This window comes from Tetrahymena thermophila (genome assembly GCF_000189635.1).
Source record: "Tetrahymena thermophila SB210 genomic scaffold scf_8254486, whole genome shotgun sequence".
Classification (NCBI taxonomy): Eukaryota; Ciliophora; class Oligohymenophorea; order Hymenostomatida; family Tetrahymenidae; genus Tetrahymena; species Tetrahymena thermophila.
Genome location: NW_002476261.1, coordinates 24,192 through 46,443, shown reverse-complemented (window position 1 = coordinate 46,443; position 22,252 = coordinate 24,192). Strand labels below are relative to the sequence as shown.

At 20.8% G+C, this 22,252-nt stretch overlaps 7 protein-coding genes across 7 annotated transcripts; 4 read left to right on the top strand and 3 right to left on the bottom strand. All coding sequences in view use genetic code 6, as the record gives it.

The window, feature by feature from the left end:
* Window positions 1-1,086: 1,086 nt before the first annotated feature.
* TTHERM_00557750 (hypothetical protein) lies at window positions 1,087-6,376 on the top strand (the record flags this gene model as incomplete). Its single annotated transcript, XM_001022339.2, has 2 exons — window positions 1,087-6,132; window positions 6,278-6,376. 2 exons carry the CDS (start codon window positions 1,087-1,089, stop codon window positions 6,374-6,376), a joined length of 5,145 nt encoding a protein of 1,714 aa, XP_001022339.2.
* A 2,043-nt stretch (window positions 6,377-8,419) lies between these two features.
* TTHERM_000556761 (von willebrand factor type A domain protein) lies at window positions 8,420-9,399 on the top strand (the record flags this gene model as incomplete). Its single annotated transcript, XM_012799262.1, has 2 exons — window positions 8,420-8,767; window positions 8,833-9,399. 2 exons carry the CDS (start codon window positions 8,420-8,422, stop codon window positions 9,397-9,399), a joined length of 915 nt encoding a protein of 304 aa, XP_012654716.1.
* Window positions 9,400-10,610: 1,211 nt separating this feature from the next.
* TTHERM_000556750 (hypothetical protein) lies at window positions 10,611-12,207 on the bottom strand (the record flags this gene model as incomplete). Its single annotated transcript, XM_012799261.1, has 3 exons — window positions 11,478-12,207; window positions 11,101-11,301; window positions 10,611-11,032 (listed from the first exon to the last, which is right to left on the bottom strand). Exons 1-3 carry the CDS (start codon window positions 12,139-12,141, stop codon window positions 10,611-10,613), a joined length of 1,287 nt encoding a protein of 428 aa, XP_012654715.1. The 5' UTR covers window positions 12,142-12,207.
* A 1,547-nt stretch (window positions 12,208-13,754) lies between these two features.
* TTHERM_00556740 (hypothetical protein) lies at window positions 13,755-15,326 on the bottom strand (the record flags this gene model as incomplete). The annotated part of the gene is made up of 3 exons (XM_001022337.2): window positions 14,522-15,326; window positions 14,191-14,361; window positions 13,755-14,107 (listed from the first exon to the last, which is right to left on the bottom strand). The coding sequence occupies exons 1-3, from the start codon at window positions 15,303-15,305 to the stop codon at window positions 13,755-13,757; spliced, it is 1,308 nt and encodes a 435-aa protein (XP_001022337.2). The 5' UTR covers window positions 15,306-15,326.
* Window positions 15,327-16,254: 928 nt separating this feature from the next.
* Window positions 16,255-17,076, top strand: TTHERM_000556739 (transmembrane protein, putative; the record flags this gene model as incomplete). Its single annotated transcript, XM_012799260.1, has 1 exon — window positions 16,255-17,076. One exon carries the CDS (start codon window positions 16,255-16,257, stop codon window positions 17,074-17,076), a length of 822 nt encoding a protein of 273 aa, XP_012654714.1.
* A 561-nt stretch (window positions 17,077-17,637) lies between these two features.
* On the top strand, window positions 17,638-18,141 carry TTHERM_00556730 (hypothetical protein; the record flags this gene model as incomplete). Its single annotated transcript, XM_001022336.2, has 1 exon — window positions 17,638-18,141. One exon carries the CDS (start codon window positions 17,638-17,640, stop codon window positions 18,139-18,141), a length of 504 nt encoding a protein of 167 aa, XP_001022336.2.
* A 402-nt stretch (window positions 18,142-18,543) lies between these two features.
* On the bottom strand, window positions 18,544-20,026 carry TTHERM_00556720 (hypothetical protein; the record flags this gene model as incomplete). Its single annotated transcript, XM_001022335.2, has 3 exons — window positions 19,351-20,026; window positions 19,017-19,190; window positions 18,544-18,950 (listed from the first exon to the last, which is right to left on the bottom strand). Exons 1-3 carry the CDS (start codon window positions 19,988-19,990, stop codon window positions 18,544-18,546), a joined length of 1,221 nt encoding a protein of 406 aa, XP_001022335.1. The 5' UTR covers window positions 19,991-20,026.
* Between the last annotated feature and the right edge of the window lie 2,226 nt (window positions 20,027-22,252).

Here is a 22,252-nt window from a genome sequence, read left to right as displayed (position 1 = left end):
TTTAGAATTCATATAAATAGTAAAAATTGTTTCACTCTTATTAAAAACTATTAAAATGAAATAATGTACCTCTTTTAAAATTACTTATTCAATTGAAAAAGCTTTATGAAGCCAAGAAGAATCCTTTAAAATTTGTTTAAAAATAATTTAATTATAAATGTTTAATTTTTTTACTTTAAAAATATCTTTAAATATAAATGATCTATTACTATTATAAATAAATATTTTTAATTTTAATTATCTTAAATTTTACATTCAAGATTATTTAGTAGTAGATTCGTTTTTAAAAAATCAAATTATAAATTAAAAACATTATCTTTTTAATTTTTTATAATTTTATTAATTTGATTTCAAAGCATAACTAAATAAAGTTTCTTTAAATTTTAAATATAAATATTATTGTAGGTGAGCTAATTAATTTTTATTAATTTTTAACCTTAATAACATTATGTATTAAGGCTTTATGATATTTTAAAATTAATGAATTATAAAAAATTCAAATATTCAGAATTTCAAGACAGGATAAAAAGTTCAGAATAATAATCATATTTTATAAAGTTAGTACTAATCAAATCAAAATAGCTCTTAAATTTAATGTAAAAACTATTTTTATTTTCAAAATATATTTGAATATACTAACTACCTAAATTTGTATATTTCAAATAATCATTTTAAAATTAATTATTAAAATAAAACTTCTAAAAGAGGAAATTTAAAAACAAATGTTTTTATTTCACAGCAAACCTTAACTCATCTATTTTATATTAGATTTTTAAAATACAATAAAAAATTTTTTTTTCCATACAAAAATTTAAAAAATTCAAAATCTACCCAATATGAGAATACATAAATAGAAAGATTGTGGAATATTAATTTAAAAATTATTACTGTTTTCCAAAATAATCTAATTTTTAAATATTCTAAAAAGTAATAAAAAGCGATTCATGTATAATAAAAGTGTTTTATTAAATTAATTATTTTTTTATAAATGGTAGATGGACTGATATAAAATTTAATATATTTCTATAATAAAAAATAAATTAGGAAACATAAAATTTGAAATAGTAAAAATAATAACTAATCTAAATGAACGAAAGTTAGTAAGATTAAAAAAAATAAAATGCTTAACATGATCAAGTTGAAAAAAATGATTGTAAAGTTAATACTAATCTATGTGATAATTAAAATACTTACACACCTGAAACTGATAAAGGCAGTCAAGATTTAAACTCCTAAAGTTGCTTAAGCTAAAAGGAAGAAGACTAAAAGGCATCTTAAGAAAATATTAAAGAAGCTCTATAATTTGAAGAAATAAAATAGAATGATGATTAACCTATCAGCATATACAAAATTTAAAAATGCTTTTATAACATAAATTAACAAAAAAATTTATTAGACCTCTTGAAAAAGAAAGCTGGAATTGAAATTTCTGAATTTGAAATTTTCTTTTAAAATTTAGAAACAATATTAAATTGCAATGCTTAAAATATAAATTACATTAGCAAATTGGGATAAAAGTTAGCAAAAGAATACGTTCAAACATTTAATGCAAGTAATATTAACAAGCTTATTTAAGTGTATATGTCTGATCCCAAAAATATTGCTTAAGATGAAGTCTAAATTAAATCAGAATTTATAAGATTCTCTAACGAAAATTAATTCTAATAAATGATTGAAGAAGACACAGATTATGAAAGCGATTCCAGTAAAATATTTGACCAATTTAAAGACCTAATTCTTAATAATTAGTTTTAAGATATTTAATAAGTGCAAGATCTCTCTTAAAATTGCAAACAATAAATGATAACAGCATACTCAAGATCTAAAATATCTGAAATGATTAGCGTTTATTAGAAAATTCAATTTATTTTGTAAGGAAATCGTCATCCAGAAAATATTTAAAAACCTATTTTACAAAATTAGAATTAATAATGCCAAAGTTCTAATGAACAACTTTAGATTCAAGAAATACCTTAAGAAAATGATAAATCAGAAAGAAATATAAAAAGTATTTCAACTAATAGTAACAAAGAGTTAAATAACCAATAAAATCTATAATAAACCTTGTTAGTATAATAAGCTAGTGTTTTAGAGATAAATATCAAAAATTAAAATATCTTAGATGATAATAAAGCTAATTCTTAAGATTAAATTTCTGATCAAATGAATGAAGCAAAATAAAATGATGAAGAAACTTAAAAAGGAAATTCTTATCAGTTTCAAGAAGAAGAAAAAATTTTGAAAATTTTATAATAAAAATTCAAAATAGGTCTTTATGTTCCTAAAAATATAGATCATTACAACAATTTTATTAATGAGCTAGCTTAAGTACTACTTAAAAAGCTACCTTAAAAAAGCATTAATGAGTGCATCGATAAACATATTCTTGACTGTCATGTTAATAATGTTATGGCATTGGTTAATGAAATAACTGAAGAGTAAAAAAATAGCGATAATGATAATTTAATAATAAATAGTATAAAATAGTAAATACCTTTGTTTAGGTAATCTCTTAATGATGAAGAAATTTAATAATTAGTTTAATAAATGAAGATGGAAGGGTTATAATCTAGCCTTTTCTAAAAATATATAGAAAATGGAAATGAAATAATAGAAAAAAAAATATTTGACATACATTAGCAGTATCCATTTTTAAATGAAAAAACATCTAAATTTTGTTAATAATAATTTGGATAAATAAAATTTTAAGTTTCAGAAATTGAAAGTTAAATAATATTAGATTAGTATTATTTCAAAATTTAATAACATCAAGAATAAATTAAAAATAATATAGAAAGATTTAAATTAATAGAGGAAGAGATTTCTCGCAACACATCTATAAGAAAATACCTTGAGTAGATTTACTCTTTAAGCTTAAAGAAAAAACTTTAAACCTTGTTTAACTTAAGTGAAACTAAATTTAATGAAAAATTTATTATAAAAAAACTAATTAATTAAGATGATTCTTAGGATTAGCTGTAAAGGCTAGTTGAAAAATACAACTTAGATAAAAATCATGAAGATTTTTAAATCTTAGAACAAATATTCTAAAGCAATGAACTAAACATAAATAGTTTGTATTATAAATCTGTTCTTCTTGTAGATATAAATAAGCCAAAAGATAATTAAGAACTTTATTTTTCTAAGATTTACAAATTTTTATTAGACATCTAGAGTTAAGGCTTGAAAGCACTGCTCGATAATTAATATTAGCTAATAATCAAGCTTCTAAAAATTGATGAAAGTATTTTAAATGCAAACAACCTTGAGAACCTTGATTAATACTATATTTAACTTTTGTAATTCTCTTGCTCTTAAATTGAAAAAAAAATTGAGCTCATTCAATTCATTCTTAGAAAATAATTATCTAACTTTCAGATAGATGAGGATCAACTTAATTACATATCAAAATAAATTGATAGAACTGGCCTTACATTTATTTACTAATTAAATGAATAGAGTATAAAATTTGTAAAAGATATAGATTAAAACCTTTCGAAGTGTTAAATATTAAAGAAGATTTATGGTAGAAATCTTTATGAATTATAGGATTAAACTATGACATTTTATTTTGATTTTGAAAATTAGCTTTAAATATAAAATAAACGAGATGAACTATTCAAAATAGGCAAATGCATAGATTTAAACTAATTGCTAGAGTATCATAATTCTTAATAAAAAATTACTTAGATTGAAGCATGGATTAAAGACATTACAGATTTATACATTAATTCAGATTCACTTTTTTCTTCTAGACTTTACGATCTAATAATATACTTATCAAAAAGAAATTAAAATCTAGATATTGTTTTTTAAAAAATTTAAGAATGTTTAATGAAAAATTAAGTTAAACAAAATAGATTTTTGATAAACAAAAAAACTGTTTTTGAATATCTGATGGAATATTCTGACAGCTAAGCTTAGCTTAAGTTAATACTCTTGCTAGGATTTGCAAACCCAGTTCCTCTATTAAGAACTAAATTATTAAAAATGGAAGATAATAGCTATAAATTTTAGTAATAACTAATATTTTAGAGTTTTTGGCTGTTAAAAAAATAAGATTAAGTAGTAGCTTCTTTAGGAATAGGATTTCAAAAAGGAAAATCTTAATTTTTAAATGAAACTTTTGCAACTAATTTTGCAATAAGTGATGGTTCTTACAGCTTTATCTCGAGTGCTGATATCCAATCAAATCACATATTTTAACAAAATAAAAGAAAATATTTTGTAGCTGACTTCCATGGAGATGCTTCTTTATTAGATGAATAATACATTTTAGGTTTCTTTGTTTATTATATCCTGTAGGTAAACATAAGCTTAATAAAAAATAATAAACTTAATGAACTTGAAAGAGTTATCTAAATATTAGAAAAAAATAATAAAAAATACTGCTTATTAATTCGTGATACAGATGAAAATAGTCAGCTTTGTGATAGCTAAATTACAAACTGTAATTTAAAAAATGAAACTCTAGCCTGGTTAAAAAAAAAAAAATTAATTACTCTACCAAATCTTAAATTAATAAATGATGAGAAAAAAAAATATCACATAAATCAAACAAGAATAATGTTAGATAATTTAGTTAATACAGAATCAGAAAATGAAAGCTCTTTAAACTTATTCATTGAAAGATTTTTTTCTCAAAACAGTCAGTAAAATCAAATCTAAAAATCAAGTTAAATAAATAATGAATGGATGTATGAAGAATTATAGAAGGTAAATGTAATTTGTGATGAACTATAATAGATAGATGATATTTCAGCAAGCAAATTGTTCTATTTTTATAGTATTTTTTCAAAGTACTAAAAAACTTTAATGGAGTGTAGTGATAGAAAATTTAAGAATAGTACTGACCTAGAAATAAAATAAAGAAGGTAAAAATTTGAAAAATACGAACATAAATATAAAACCCTTAAAGTCAAAGATGACAAAAGTAGAAGTTATGGTGCTAATCTTTTTGAGAAGATAATTTGTGATAGTAAAAACCTTTATCACAATATGCTTTTGTTCATTTAGAAACTAAAAGAGGTTAATAATTAAAGGGTTGGCTTATTAAAGGAAGAAAAAAGAAATCTTATTTATTCAAAAGAAAAAGAAGATATATAAAAAATGTAAAAATTAGATTAATAAATATTAGATAACCAAATATCTGTTGAACTATTTTGGAGAGAAATTATACAATTGTGGTATAAACATACTAGCTATTCAAAAAATAGTTAATTAATTGAGGCATATGCAACTATGATATATAACGGATTTCCTTTTGAAATCATAGACGGAGAGACTTTTTACTATCCTTTTGAGTTTCTGTATTAGTGCTTCTAGCATAGTTATTTTACTAATAAAAAATTTTGTATCATCAGTATAATAGGTCCTTAAAATTCAGGTAAATCGACTTTGCTTAATTACTTTTTAGGATGTGATTTTTATGTGAGTGATGGTAGATGCACAAGAGGAATCTATGGCACACTTGTAAAATCAAAGATTCCTGAATTTGATTATATTTTAGTAATAGACTCAGAAGGTCTTTTATCTTAAGAAAAAGATGATCCTGATTATGATAGAATGCTTACTTTGTTTTGCTTATCTGTGAGCTAGTTTTTAATTATCAATGTGAAAGATCAACTAACACCTGAAATGACTAAAATATTAGAACTCTGTGTTGATGTTTCTAGGGAATTAAAGGCAAATTAAATACCTAAAAGAGTAGTAGAAATTGTTTTTAATTAAAAAGCGGATCCAAATAATGAAAATAACAAAGTTGCAATAAATAAAGCTTTAAAATCTTTTGAATAAAATTCTAAATTATCTGACCATATCGAAATAAGCCATGAAAATGCAACAAATTTACCTACCGCTTTTTCATATAAATATATAGATCTCGAGTAATAATAAAATAATTGGAATTATTTAGAAACTCAAATTACATTTGTGGAAGGAGTTTAAAATTTAGGAGATAAAATTATTTAAAAACTCATTTAGCTTTCTTAATAAGAATAATAGAAAACTTTTAAATTAGTCAAAACTATTCCAGAATTATTAAAATTAATGAAAGATATTTATGAAACAATTAATTAAAATTCAGACTTGACAGCATATAAGGATATTTTGCATAAAGAAAATGATTAAAAAGTAAAATAATTTATTAAAAAAAAGATCAATGAGTACATGAACGAAACTTTTTAAAAAGAATTGAATAATATTATTGAATTATTTAATGAATAAAATAATAATTCAACTTAATAATATTAAATAAATGAACATTTTAATTTTTTAGAAGGATAAATCAAAAAAGATGTTGAAATTGAGTTTAAAAATGATGTATCGCAAGAAATTTTAACTTCAAACAATAATTACTTAAATTATTAGATATTGATTTAAAAAGATAATTATCTTAACAACATTTATTAAGATAAGCACTCAAGAGAATAGGATTAATAAATTAAAGAGGCTATTGATAGAATATTTACTCAAGCAAAAGAATGTGCTTTAAATAATCAAGATGAATAAATTACTTGTTTTAATTATAAATTTGATTTTGAAGTAAAATAAATTAAGGAAAAATACTCAAATTAAGAGTAAAAAATGAAATTATCATTTCAGTTTATTGAAAGCAATTATAAACTGTATTTGAAAGGGAACCTAAATATCAAGCCAGAAGTAGGTTATACAGAAGAAAGAGATATAGATAGTATTGTAAAAATAGGCTGTGGATTAGTTCACTTTCTAAAAAACCCAATTAAAAATTATTAATTTGATTAGATGGTATAAAATCTAAATTAATCTCTAATTTAATCAGATACATTATATAAGATTTATTAGATATTTTGCATTAGACTATCATTTTGCTAATTTGAAAAAATACCTTTTTCAGAAGTTGGATAATTAATTAGTTACAATAACTCAAAAACTTTTAGTTTTAGATTTTGTGAATAGAAAATAAATCATCTAATATCTTCTTTATTTGAAACTTATGGAATAATTATAGATTAATCTTTTATAAAAAACCAATACAGTTATACTTCATCTAAGCTTACAGACTATCTAGATTTTTATTAAATAGGAAATTATTGTTAAATGACTTTTGATTTATATAAAATTTAAGAAACATCTCCTTAAGATGAGTTGAATAGAATAAAAAAACTTCATGAAAAAAATATTGAAGAAAATTATAAAAAATGGTATTAAAGAATTTCTTTATGGATATAAACGACTTACGATAAAAAAAAAAAAGAATTATAAAATTTTGCTTAAGCTGATTAACTTAAAGTTCATAGTTCATGCTAAACTTGCTTTATTTCTTGGTTAAAGTAATAGCTTTCTAATTAAAATTATTTTTCTATAATATTCAATTTTAAATAATATATTCAAAGTATAAATAACTAAATAAAAGAAAATATCAATAATTCTAAAATATCTAAAATCGATAAAGAGTTAATATCAAAAATCGCCGCACTTGTTTAAAAAAATATACAGGAAGCAAATCAAAATTTAAGTATTTTTGAATTGTAATTAACAGCTCAAGCAGAAAATAGATTAAATATGCTAGCAATATAGTAGTTATATTAATAAGATATATAAAATAAAAGAATCAGCTTAAACTAGCCTCTTTAATAATTTGAATAAGACAAATAACGCTACTAAAATCACTTTTTAGAGTATGCATAAAAAGATTAAGTGATAGATAAATAATCAGCAATATAATTTGAAATAAAGATATAATAATTTTGTTATGATAAATTTAAATAAGCTTCAGATTCTATTATCGATCAATCACTTTAAGTATATGAAAATTAATTGAGTAAATAAAATATAATAAAAGGAATTTAATCTTAATTTATTAACATCACTTAAGAAGAAGCTTTTAAATATATTTAAGACCCAAACAAAGTCATTTTAGAAGAAGCTACTTTGTAATCTTAATAATAAATTTAATAAATTTAATAAAAAATATATGAATTGAAAAATTAAATAATAAATTCAGTTTAAATTGTTTTATAAAGTTTGTCAAATATTAAAGCTGAAAAACTATTTGCTTAATAAAAAAACAAAGGCTTAATTGCCAACCAAATAAAAATAAAATAATAATTATCTTTACCAAGTGTTTAATAATCATAGATTGCTTTTTAAAAGTTCATTTTCTAAATTTTACTAAATGAAAAAGAAGAAATTGAAGTAGAGGGAAATTAAATAACTGTAAATCTCTTAAGACCAGATTATTTACAGATAAATGATTCTGAAGCTAAAATATTTCTTACTAAATTGATTAATTTAAATAAAAACTTTTTTAATTAAATGCAAATTCAATCTATTGAATAGTTTTCTAATTAACTCAAAGAAATTATTAATAAAGAAAATCTGTTTGATAATATAAATAAATTTCAAACAAAAGACATAGCAAAAGAATTTTCAACTATAAATGACTACTTAACTTGTGATTTTAAATGTCCTTGCTGTGCCTAAGTATGTGATTAAGATCATTGGAAATATAGTTAATATGCAAGAGGAAAAGAATAAAATAAACACACTATTTAATGTGGGCATAGATTTGCTGCATTTAACGGAGTAAGAATTGAAAAAGAAAATTTGCCTGCACTTATAACATGCTTAGACAATGAAGATAATACTTCGATTAAATATTAAGGTTAATTATTAAAATGGAGTAAATTTAAAGAAATTCATGAAGCGTGGGATTGGAATGCAGGAAATTCTTAAAAAGAAAAAGAATTATCAAGATAGAAGTGGTAAAAGCTTTGGCAGTTAATTGGTTATTAAATTTGTATATAACATAACATAGATTTTTAAGAGGTATGCAATCCTTAAATAATATAGAAATGTAAATAATAAATTAGCCCTATGCATTTTATAATTGCCTTTGATGAAAGTGGTAGTATGAATGGTAAAAATTGGTAGGATCTGAGAGCTGAGTTAGAAAATTTTATTAATCTTAGACTTGATAAAAGTGAATAAGATTTTTGCACTTTAATAGGATTTAATGATAAATCTTTTGTTTATTCGATGTTTGAAAACTTAAACAAATAATTGATTTAAAAAATACCTTAAAATAATCACGGTGACGGTACTAATTACTCTAGAATATTTGATAGCATATTATAAATACTAAATCATTAAAAAAGTAAAGAATTTATTCAAAATACAGTAATCTTTTTCTTGACAGACGGAGTTGCAAATAAACCTGATTCATAAATATAAACTTTATTAACAAAACATGAACTTATAAAAGAAATAATGTTCATTGGTTATGGTAATCATGAATTTAAAGTGCTTTTATAGATGGTTAGTGATCTTTAAAATCTAAATGCTACGTTTTACAAAACTTTAGATTAATAATAACTCTCGTAGTAGTTCGAAAATTTGTCATTAATTATTCCTAGTTGAATAATATTATACAAGTACAAATACTAATTAAATTATATTTTTATTTAGAGTTGATTTATATATGTTATATTTTTTAAATTTATTTTTAATTTTTTTTGAATTTTCTTTTAAAAAGTAATTATTTTGCTGTCAGTCAAATAGCAAACGAGAATAGTTTTTTATGTTCAAAAAATAAAATTATAATTCTTTATTTTGAAATTTACAAGAAAGAAATAAAACCAATTTATTTTTATTTTTTATCCCATTAGAAATTTATTTTCTCAGTAATATACCAAATCACTTTTATCTATTTATAAATCTTAATCTTATATTATAAATAAGCTAATATTATTCATAGTAGAAAGTATGTAATAAAGATGAAAAAATTAGAAAATAAAAAACCTATTTTTTAGTACACCTTTCTTACTCCTAGAGCTTAAAAAGCTTTATAAAATAACCTTATATTATTTTTTTATAAATACCCTAAATTATATTTTTTTAATTTGAATTTAATTGGATTTTGATGAATTTTAATTTTGCAAAAAAAAATAATTATTTATAAGTAGGAAATCTTAAGAAACTCAGGTATTATTTATTGGTATTTACAATAAATGAAGAATATTTTTTATGTTTGTTTTCTAAAATTCTAAATTATGTATGTCGATGAAAGTAATTTTCTATATAATTGTGAAAAAATATCTAGATAATATAATGATAATAAATATAGAAATGGTTTTAAATAACTAAAAAAAAATTAAATAATTAAATAATCTTTTAAAATAATTCAAAAAAATTGTTATTTTCAGCTAAATTTATTTGAGAAGAAAGTAGCCTTTTTAATTAAAATCATAAAAATCAAAAAATAATGTCTTTAAATTAACAGTTTTTGATACATTTATATATGAAGCTTTTATTTCATTAAAAAGTTTAAAATTGTAATAAGAATAAATAAAATTTTGGTATCCACTCTCATTTTTTAGGAATAAATGTTTTAAAAAATGGATGAGGAGAGTACTTATTTTCATTTAAGGTTAATCGTGTTCAAGTTTTAAACTCTAACCAAACCAGTTAGTTATTCTTATTTAAATAAATCAGCATAATAATAATTTATTTTTTTACATCTTTTTAATATTTATTACTTAAAAATAAAAAAATATATTGAGTTTTTAGAATAAACTATCAAAATCTATATTTGATAAATATTATATATATAAGCTGCAATTTAATATTATTCATTTTTATTCGTTAGAATGAAATCTACTTATGTAAATCAAAGGATTTTAATTTCTTAAATCTTTCCTAAAATTTTATGCCTTTTCAATCCCTTCTTATATCCATTTAAGCTTGGTTAAAGCATCTCTCTCTTTTAACATTTATATTAAATCTTCTCTTTAAAAATACTCATAAAAATTATCTTCATCGTCTGATTCTTATTTTTTATTAAAAACATTTTTGGTAGAGTTTTAATATCTTTTGTTATTATCATAAAGAAAATTTTATTCTTTGCTTGATAAGTTATGAGAGGAATAAAATTGATCAGTTGCATTAATTATAATATATTTAGATTATTATTGACTCTAAAATTTAGATTATATCTCAGGATAACCTAAATTTTCTTATATAAATGTATCAACATTTTCTTCTTTAATTTAAACTTTAGTATTATAAAATAAAATTTAGAGAAAACATTTAAAAATATAATAGCTAATTAAGATAGATTACTTTGATAGCTTCCAGTTTTATCTTTAATAATAGCTTTAGATTAAGGTAATATAGATGAGTTCGGTATTTTTTTAAATTCTTTCTAATTTAATTATATATCATCTCCATCGGAATTTACTACTTCTTCTATTTTTACACCTGAAATAGTATTTATAGGCTTAACAACTCGATCAATCATTTTATTTTATTCTTATTTCTCATCTTTTAAAATATTAAAATTATTTAACTAAAAATTAAATAAAACACCTGATAATTAATTTATTTAGTAGAAGTTATGTCTCAAGAAAATGATTATTTAAGAAAAGCATTCTTTATATTTCTTAAAAATTAAATATGATTTAAAATATAAATAGAAAGAAATCTATAAATAAGATTACCTTATTCTTTTTTTTCACTTTATAAATTATTAGGATTAAATTATAAAGGATTAGAATCACTTTATATTTCTATAATTTGGAGCAATATAAAATCGCCAAGTTTATTATTCTAGCGGTCTCCATATCTTTGGCTATAAGGCTTTACTATTCTTAATTGTAATTTGCGTTCTTCTTATTTAAAAGGACTTTCTTATATCCTATAATCATCTAATTTATACTCTCTTGATCTCATATTACAATTCATTGCTTTAAATAAATATTCATAATTCCAAGACTCATCTTAACCAATCAAAAAGCAAACATCTTTTTTAATAATTTCAGGTTAATATTTTATTTTTTTGAAGGCAAAAAATAGTTATTCATTTTAAAATATTTCCCTAAACAATTTATTCAAATATGAGTTGATTTATTTAGTAAAAATAGCATAATCTTTTTGAAAAATTTCATTGAGTCGCTAAAATTTCTAATACTCTTCTTTATGCTGCCTTTATAATTATTAGTTTTTTAAATCAAGTGGTTTCTAATTTTACATTCTTTTTTCATAATCAGTTATTTCTTTAGATTTATAAGGCTCATTTGGTTTAGCTATATTGTAATTAACATAAAAATACTCATTATTATTGCCTAAAAAACTTTTAAATATATTCTATGATTGATCTTGCATTTTATTGATTATGTATATGTATGTGTTGTGATTTTATAAAAGAAGATATATATCTAATTAAAATTTGATAGAAATTATGACTAAATAATTAAAAAAAGATGAATAGAATTTTAGAATTTTCTTGGACAGGTGAAAAGTGGGGGTGGTATTCAAAAAAGAATGGAAAATAAAAAATTTTAATAGAAATATCATCTTGAAAAAAATATAATGCATTTTCCATTCACTTTTGAATACCACCCCCGCAATACATCCCTAAAAAAAAATAAAATAAAATATTTTAAATTTTAAACTTTTATTAATAATTTTCTAAATCAAATAAATGTTATTTTACTTATTATTATCTGAAAATTAAAGTAAAATAATTTTTTTAATGAAAATAGCATTACGAAATACATATAATATATATATATTTATATAAATGAAGCTTTACTTCGAGTTCCGATCTAACGTTTTAGACCACTCAAAAGTTAAATTTAAAAATGAAATATCATATTTGGAATAATATTGATAATTAATTTATTAATTTTATACTCAATTATCAATTTTAAAATGGTTTTTATTGAAATTAAATTTGCTCATATTTCTAATAATAAACTTATATTTTTTTTCTTTTTCAATTTATAAAATAAATATTAATTTAGATGATTACTGGCAAATAAACAATTTATGAAACACTTTACTATAAGTATTTTAAAATATAAGAATATGCAAAATATATTTTAATTAGAATGATACTTTAAATTTTGCAACTAATTATTATTAATTTTAACTACCAAATCAATAATGCCTTCAATCAAAATCAAAACCAATTAAGAATTATTTAATTAGATAAATAAAATGTTTAAAAAGGCAGTTTGTATATGAAAGAGTATAATATAATAAGTCTACAATTACAGCTTATTTGAAAAACATCAAAAACAAAATAAACCAAATTATAAATATATCTTTTCATTTTAAAATAATTTTATTTTCTAAACAAAAACAAAAATGTAGAAATTAAGGATTTTAGATATTAAAAAATACTATAGTAACTAAATACAATATATCATTAGAATTATAAAAAAAAACAAAAATTGAGATCCTTATTTATCTTATTAAATAGATAGATTGATATAAGCTAAAAAATAAACAAATTTCTAGTTACTAACAGTAAAATGATTTTCTTATTTTTCATGAAAAAGAATAATAAGATTTTTTAATTATTAAGAAAAAGAGGAAAATTAAGACCATAGATTAATTTGTGCTGAAAATAAAAATCTGTAACTAGTTTTGATTAAGACAATTTAATTAAGGCATATCAATTATCTGTAAGATAAATTAGTAAGGTCTTGATCAATTCCTCCTTAGAATAATAAGACATAAAAAAAGAATATTTTCAATTATTGTAAGCTGATAGATACAAATATAAAAAAACATATACATATATATTCTCAAAAAATACAAAGATAGAAAATTTTTAGACAATCAAATTTAAAAAAACAGATCACATTAAAAATTTTTTAAAAACTGCCTTAATATATTGTGGCCTTAAAATATGAACCTCTACCTCATATAAAAGTTGCAATTTAATATTATTCATTTTTATTGATTAGAAGGAAATCTACATATGTAAATCAATTATTTTAATTTCTTAAATCTTTCCTAAAATTTTATGCCTTTTCAATCCCTTCTTATATCCATTTAAGCTTGTCTAAAGCATCTTTCTCTTTTAATAATTAAATTAAATCTTCTTTTTTCAAAAACTCATAAATATTTTATTCCTCGTCTGATTCTTATTTTATATTGAATTCATTTTTGGTAGAGCTTTATTATATATTGCTAGTATCATAATTAGAACATAATTCTTGGTTTGATAAGTTATGAGACGAATTATATTTATCATCAGCATTATATATTTTCTATATTTTTTATTATTGATCCTAATTTATTGTTTATGTTTAAGTACAAATATGTGAATCAACATCATCTTTTTTAGCATTATTTATAGTATTATAATAATAAAATTAGAGAAAACATTAGAATATAGAATAGTAAATGATAATAGATTACTTGGATAGCTTCCATTTTTATTTTTAGTAATTCCTTTAGATGTATTTAATATAGATGAGTTATATATTTTTTTATCTTCATTTTTAAGCTATTTATCTTCATCCAAATTTACAACTTCTTCTTATTTTACAGAAACCAAATCTATCATTTAATTTTATTCCTTTTCCTCATCTTTTAAAAATATTAATATTAATGCGCTAAAAATTAAATAAAACACCTAATAATTAATTTAGTTAAAATTATATCTCAAGAGAATGATGGTTTTTTCTAAATAATTCCCAAAAATTAAATATGATTTAAAATTTTAATAGAAATCTATAAATAAAATTACCATATTAATTTCTTTCAAATTATAAATTATTAGGATTAAATTATTAAGAATTAGAATCATTTTATATTTCTATAATTTGGAGCAATATAAAATCGCCAAGTTTATTATTTTTGCGGTCTCCATTTCTTTGACTCAAAGGCTTTACTATTCTTAATTTTAATTTGAGTTTTTCTTATTTAAAAGGACTTTCTTATATCCTATAATTATCTAACTTATACTATTTAGATCTGATATTACATTTCATATCTCTAAATAAATTTTCATAATCCCAAGACATATTTGAACCAATTAAAAAACAAACATTTTTTTAAATGACATTAACTTAATATTATATTTTTTCCAAGGTAACAAATTACTATTCATTTTAAAATATTTCTTAAAACAATTTATTCAAGAATGAGTTCATTTATTTAGTAAAATCAGTATACTATTTTTAATAAATTTCATTTTCTCGCAGATATCTCTAATAATTTTCTTCAAGCTTCTTTTGTGAATTATTTGAATTAAGAGTATTCTAATTTTTTTTTTTTTTTTCATAATCAGTAAGTTCTTTAGATTTAACAGGTTTATCTATATTGCAATTAATGGAAAAATACTCATTCTTATTGTCCAAAAAACATTTAAAAATTTTCTAAGATTGATTTTGCATTTAATTAATTTTTTGTTTTTTTTTTTCAGATTTAAATAAAATATACTTTACAAAATTAAAATAAGATAAAGATTATAAATAAATATAATGAATAAAATTTTTAAATCTTCTTTTGAATGAATTAAAAAATAACATTTCTTTTTTTTCATACTTTTTTGAAGCATTTTAGCCAATGCAAAGCGTATTTTTTTTTTATAACTTTTTTCTAATAAAATATTTAAAATTTTAAAAATAAATTTATTTTTATTAACAATTTTATTTCTAAATCAAGTAAAAAGTTATTTTATTTAAAATAAAATAAATATATTTTTTTTTAAAAATAATGTTACAAGACACAATAATATACATAATAAAATAGAGGCTTTACTAGGAATTTTAATAAAATATTTTAGACAGTTCAAAAATTAAATTAGAAAATGAAATTTAATATTTGGATTTCGAACTAAAAATAAATTTTTTAATTTTTCCTTCAATTATTAATTTTAAAATGATTTTTATTTAAACGAAATTTGTTAGTATTGCTAATAATAAATTACAAGCTTGTTGTTTTTATTTTCTTTTCAATTTATAAAATAAATATTTATTAATTAATGATGATTACTTTTAAATAAAGATTTTATGAAACATTTTAATATTAATGTTTTATTTTTTATTAAAGTAAAATGCAGGGATATGCAAAAAATATTTCAAATAGCATGTTTTTTATTAATTTTAACTACAAAATCAATAATGTCTCCAATCAATATTAATGAATTAAGAATTATTTAATTAGATTAATAAAATGGCTTTACATGGGCAACATATAGATGAAAGAGTATAATATAATAAGTCTACAATTACAGCTTATTTTAAAAAACATAATTAACTTTTCAGATCAAATTCCTAGCATAGATGAATAAAGAAAAATTATAAATATCTTTTAATTTTAATCTAATTTTATAGCTCTAAACAAAGACAAGTAGAATTTTTGGATTTTGGAAATTTAAAAAAATTATAGTAACTAAATACAGCATATCATTAGAATTAAGAGAAAATCAGTATAGAGATCCTTATTTATTTTAATAGATAGATTACAAACTAAAAAATGAACTAATATTTATAATTACTATTAATAAGTTGGTCTTTCTTATATTTCATGAAAAATTATAATACAATTTATAATAATTCATCCTTTTAAATAGCTAATTAAGTATCATAATAGAGAAAATTTCATCAAATGCTTCAAACGATATTACGTCAATTTTAAAAAAAGATATAAATGAGCATACATCATTTATACAATTAGAGTTAGAGGTAGAAAAAAGCTAGAATGATTATTTATATTACGAAATAATTGATTATGTAATCACAAAAAAAATTCTACATTTTGATGACGTTTCTATATTATAATAATTAGGTCTGTATAACTTACCCCTTAAAAATAATAAACATATATATATATAAACACTACCCGTACCCTAGTGTTCGAAGCAATATTTTTCGCGTGAGTATTAAATACATAAAAACATTTGTAAAACAGGTCGGAATTTTTTTATTTCTCTCAGTTTGTATTGCCAATATCTATTATATAGAGAGATATTATCTAAATGCACAATAAATTGCTACCATATTAAATCAAATTGTAAATAAATTTTAAGAAAAGTCTAAAAAACGAATGAAATCTATCTAATTTACTTAATTAAATTACTCTTATGATATTTATCTATTTATTTATCAAACCTATTTACTTTAAGCCTCTAAAATTTAGCTAAGCCAGATTATCTGTACTTCGTTCCTTTTCTCATTCATCCTAAAATTAAAAAATTTGTTTCTTCTAGATCATTTTCATTTTACAATCAACTTATTAGAAGCAATTTTCATTTTTTTTGCTAAATAGACTTAGAGAAATGTAACTGTGAACATGTGATTGGGGATTGAGGACCAATAAACGACTAAGGTATCAGGGTGCTCGTTCAAGAAAAAGTTATGAGTGAAGGGGGTAGGACCAATAAAAAACAAAACAAGGAAAAAGAAATAAAGAAAGAAAAAAGATAATAAAAGAAATTAATTTATCAATGTTGTTTTTTCTTATTTGAGTTATTTTTTTTTGTCTGTCTTATCTGACAAGTAATTGCTCTCTCTCTCAGCTTAACATCTTAAATTGCATTATACCGAGTCTCTCAGGTGAAAAAAAACATATTACCAGGCAACCGTATAATATAAAGTTTTTACGTGCCTTATTTTACTCAGCTCGTTCATAGCTTTTGCTATCAAAAATATTATAATTATTTATTTAAAAAAAATAGTGAAAAACAAACAAAAAAAAAGTAATCTTCTCTACAGCTGTATTCATCGATTAGTAGAAGAAGAATAATAGAGATAAGAAAAAAGGCAAGCAAACACACTCACACACTAAACTACACCATCATGTACATTTGTTCAAGGTAGGAATTAACTAGAGAAGTTATCGAAACAATACAAGAAGGAGATGACTGGCAGCTAAGCATTAATGTAGAAAAGATATGTTAGACAAGTGAGGATTATTATTTTTGATGAGTTTTCTCCTCAAGAACAGCTCTACCTCTTTAAAGTGCTCTGGTCCTAAGATATGTTACTAGAAATTAGAGAACCACTGAGAATCAGAGAGTGGGATTAGATAGGCTAAAGCTGTAATTCAACCTTACTGCCTCTCTTGAGCTAAATGATGAAGCAAGAGCGCAAGTACATACGAAAACAAATCAGGAAGCTCTTGAGGATGTAACATTTGATCAAGATTGATAAAATCGTACATTTCAAGTACAAGTTCGTTCAGATAAATTAAAGCAGCGCAGAGATCTGCTAGAGGCAATTTCAGCTATCAAGTCCTCTTTTAAATAATAATTATATGTACGTCTTCAGGCGGATGTCTACGTTAACAAGAATAATAATGCAAGACTTAACAGCACCTTCTGTTCCACAATCGCCACAAATTCTAGCTCAGGTAGAGCATTGAATTGCACCGTCAAGCCAGTGGTCACAATTTAGGCTTCCAGCCCAATCTTTGATTGTGCACCGTTTATATAGTAAATTAAATCTTATTTACACCATTTTTTTCTCATTTTTTAATTTTTTTATTTATTTAAAAGACGGAAAGGACATTTATAATTTTTATTTTATATCTATTAAGTGAATTAAAATTTCATTTCTTTATGTATTAAATAATAAAATATCACATAATTTAATTGTATTTTTTTATTTTCTATACCCTAATTATAGTATTTATCTAAAAAACTAAATCCAAAATAGTGTATCTATTTATTTTATTATATTTAAATTTTTTTTAAACCTGCCTTAATATATTGTGGCCTTAAAATATGAACCTTTACCGCATATAAAAGTTTCAATTTAATACTATTCATTTTTATTGATTAGAAGGAAATCTACTATTTTAAATCAAATGATTTTAATTACTTAAATCTTTCTTAAAATTTTATACCTTTTCAATCCCTTCTTATATCCATTTAAACTTGTCTAAAGCATCTCTCTCTTTTAACATTTCAACTAAATCTTCTTTATTAAAAGACTTATAAACATTATCATCCTCATCTGATTCTTATTTTGTATTGAAAGCATTTTTAGTAGAGCTTTAATATCTATTGCTACTATCATAATTAGAACATGATTCTTGGTTTGAAAAGTTATGAGACGAATAATATTTATCAGCAGCATTATTTATAATCTATCTATTTTATTAATGACCCTAATTTATAGTTTATATTTAAGGAATAATATTTGAATCAGCATCTTCTTCTTTATGATAAGCTATAGTATTATAATAAAAAAATTAGAAAACATAAGAAAATAGAATCGTAAATTAAGATAGATTACTTCGATAGCTTTCACTTTTATTTTTAATAATTGCTTTAGATGCAGGTAATATAGATGAGATAGGTATTTTTTTATATTCATTTTTAAGTTATTTATTATCTCCATCCAAATTTGCAAAGTCTTCTTATTTTAAAGAAAATGAATCAATAGGATTATTTTATTCCTATTCCTCATCTTTTAAAATATTAAAATTATTTAGCTATAAATTAAATAAAACACATAATAATTAATTTAACTGAAATTTTTTCTCAAGAAAATGATTTTTTAAGAAATGGTTTTTATATATATCACAAAAATTAAATATTATTTAAAATATATCTATAAATTAAATTACGTTATTCTATTCTTTCACTATATAAATTATTAGGATTAGAATCACTTTATATATCTATAATTTGGAGCAATATAAAATCGCCAAGTGTATTATTCTAGCGCTCTCCATTTCTTTGGCTCAAAGGCTTTACTATTCTTAATTATAATTCCCTTTCTTTAAAAGGACTTTCTTATATCCTATAATCATCTAATTTATATTCTTTAGCTCTGATATTGCAATTCATCTCTCTAAATAAATTTTCATAATTCCAAGATATTTTTGAACCAATTAAAAAACAAACATTTTTTTAAATCATTTCAAGTTAATATTATATTTCTTCGAAGGCAAAAAAGTTTTATTCATTTTAAAATATTACTTCAAACAATTAATTCAAGAATGAGTTCATTTCTTTAATAAAATTAGCATTATCTTTTTCATAAATTTTATTTTTTTGCAGATATTTCTTATATTTTTCATCAAGCTATTTTTTCTTATTTGGATTATATGAATCTAGAGTCTAATTTTATAATCTTTTTTCATAATCGGTAAGTTCTTTAGATTTAGGAGGTTGTTTTGGTTTAACTATAGGACAATTACTGAGAAAATACTCATTGTTATTGCCCAAAAATGATTCAAAAATTTTCTAATATTGTTTTTGCATTTGATTAGTTTTTTTTTTGTTTTCAGATTTAAATAAAATATACATTAAAAAATTAAAATAAGATAAAGATTATAACTAAAAATAATTAATAAAATTTTTAAATCTTGTTGAATGAAATTAAAAAAAATCACATTTCTTTGAAGCATTTTATTCAAAGCAAAGCGTACTTAGTTTTTTAAATAATTACATTCTTATAAAATATATATTTAAAATTTTTAAAATAAATTTATTTTTATTAATTTTATTTCTAAATCTAGAATAATGTTACGAGATACTAATATATATATATATATATATATATATATATATATAAATGAAGGTTTTTCAGAGTTTCAATAAAATATTTTAGACCGCTCAAAAATAAAATTAGAAAATAAAATTCGATATTTGGAATGGTACTGAAATAATTCTTTAAATTTTATTTTCAATTATTAATTTTAAAATGATTTTTATGAATATGAAATTAGTTAATATTTCTAATAATAATAAATAATAAAATATGAGTTGTATGTTTTTATTTTCTTTTCAATTTATAAAATAAATATCTATTTATTAATGATGATTACTTATAAATAAATAAAAATTTTATGAAACATTTTACTTTAAATGCTTTATTTTTTATTAAAGTAAAATACAGGACATGCAAAAATATTTCAAATAGCATGTTTTTTATTTATTTTAACTACAAAGTCAATAATACCTCCAGTAAAAATTAACAAATTATTAAGAATTATTTAATTAGATAAATAAAATAGCTTTACACGCGTAACATGAAGATGAAAGAGTAAATATAATAAGCCTACAATTACAGCTTATTTTAAAAGACATCAAAAATGACTTTTCAGATCAAATTCCTAGCATAGCTGAATAAATAAAATTATGTATATATTTTAATTTTAATATAATTTTATCTCTAAAAAAATACAAGTATAAATTTAGGTTTCGATATTTAAAAAAATTATAGTAGCTAAATACAGCAATCATTAGAATTATAAGAAAACAAGTATAGAGATCCTTATTTATTTTAATAGATAAATTTAAACTAAAAAATGAGCTCATATCTATAATTACTATTAATAAGTTGGTCCTTCTTATTTTTCATGAAAGAGAGTAATACAATTTGTGAATTATTAAGAAATGAAGATTAAGAGTAGAAAATATGAAAAGTCGAAATTAATATGAGTGGAAAATAGATATCTTATTATTTGACTCACTTATTCAAAATAATAATTCATCCTTTTAAATAGCTAATTAAGCATCATAATAGAGAAAAAGTCATCATCAATTGCTTCAACCGATATTAAAAAATTATTACGTCAATTTTAAAGGATACATCATTAATGTTAGATATAGAAAAAAGCTTGAATGATTATTCATATTACTAATGGAATTGATTATGTAAACATCTCTTGTTTTAAAAGCTGTGATTAAGATTTTTCTTTAATCTGTGGTACTTTTTGATTAATAGATGTTTGTTTACACTATATAAACATCTCTTGCTTTAAAAGGTGTGATTCTGATTTTTTTAATATGTGGCACTTTTTGATTAAGAGAATTTATTAATCTATCTCAATTATTTGGTAAGGTAAATTAGGTCTTTACAACTTACTCCTTAAAATAACAAGACATAAAAAATGAATATTTTTAATTATTATATACATATGTAAATATATATATATATATATATATATATTTACCCTAGAGTATTGTCTTTTTCAAGGCTAGGTACAATTCAATACATACACAGAGTATTTATCTTAATTTTTCTAAAATAAAATTAAGAACCCTTTACTCTATATTTGTATGAATATTAGAGTTAAAGGTATATATTTGCTTAATATATACAAACAAAAAGTTTTATGTAAAAAAAAAATATCTCTACATTCAATCAAGATCTTTACTAAAAATCTCTATGAAGTGTTGTATTTTATTAGCAATAAATTAGAATATGTTAAAAAGAGAGTAATGTAAGATTATGATGCTTTTAAAAGAAAAATATTAATAGGAATCAATCAATTCTGCAAGAAATAAAATTTTTAGAAAATTATTTCGAAGAAAAAAATATACACAATTTTCCACTCCTAAAATATGAGAAATATACTTAATAATATAAGTATTTGACTGATTATTATTTTGAATTATCAGAAACATTATTGCTATTTAATTTTATTTCTTATTTTGATCTATAAAAGCATGAAATACACAAATATTACTAATCCTCATAAGAGAAAAATCAAATAAAATGTTCTCTACATTAAAGGA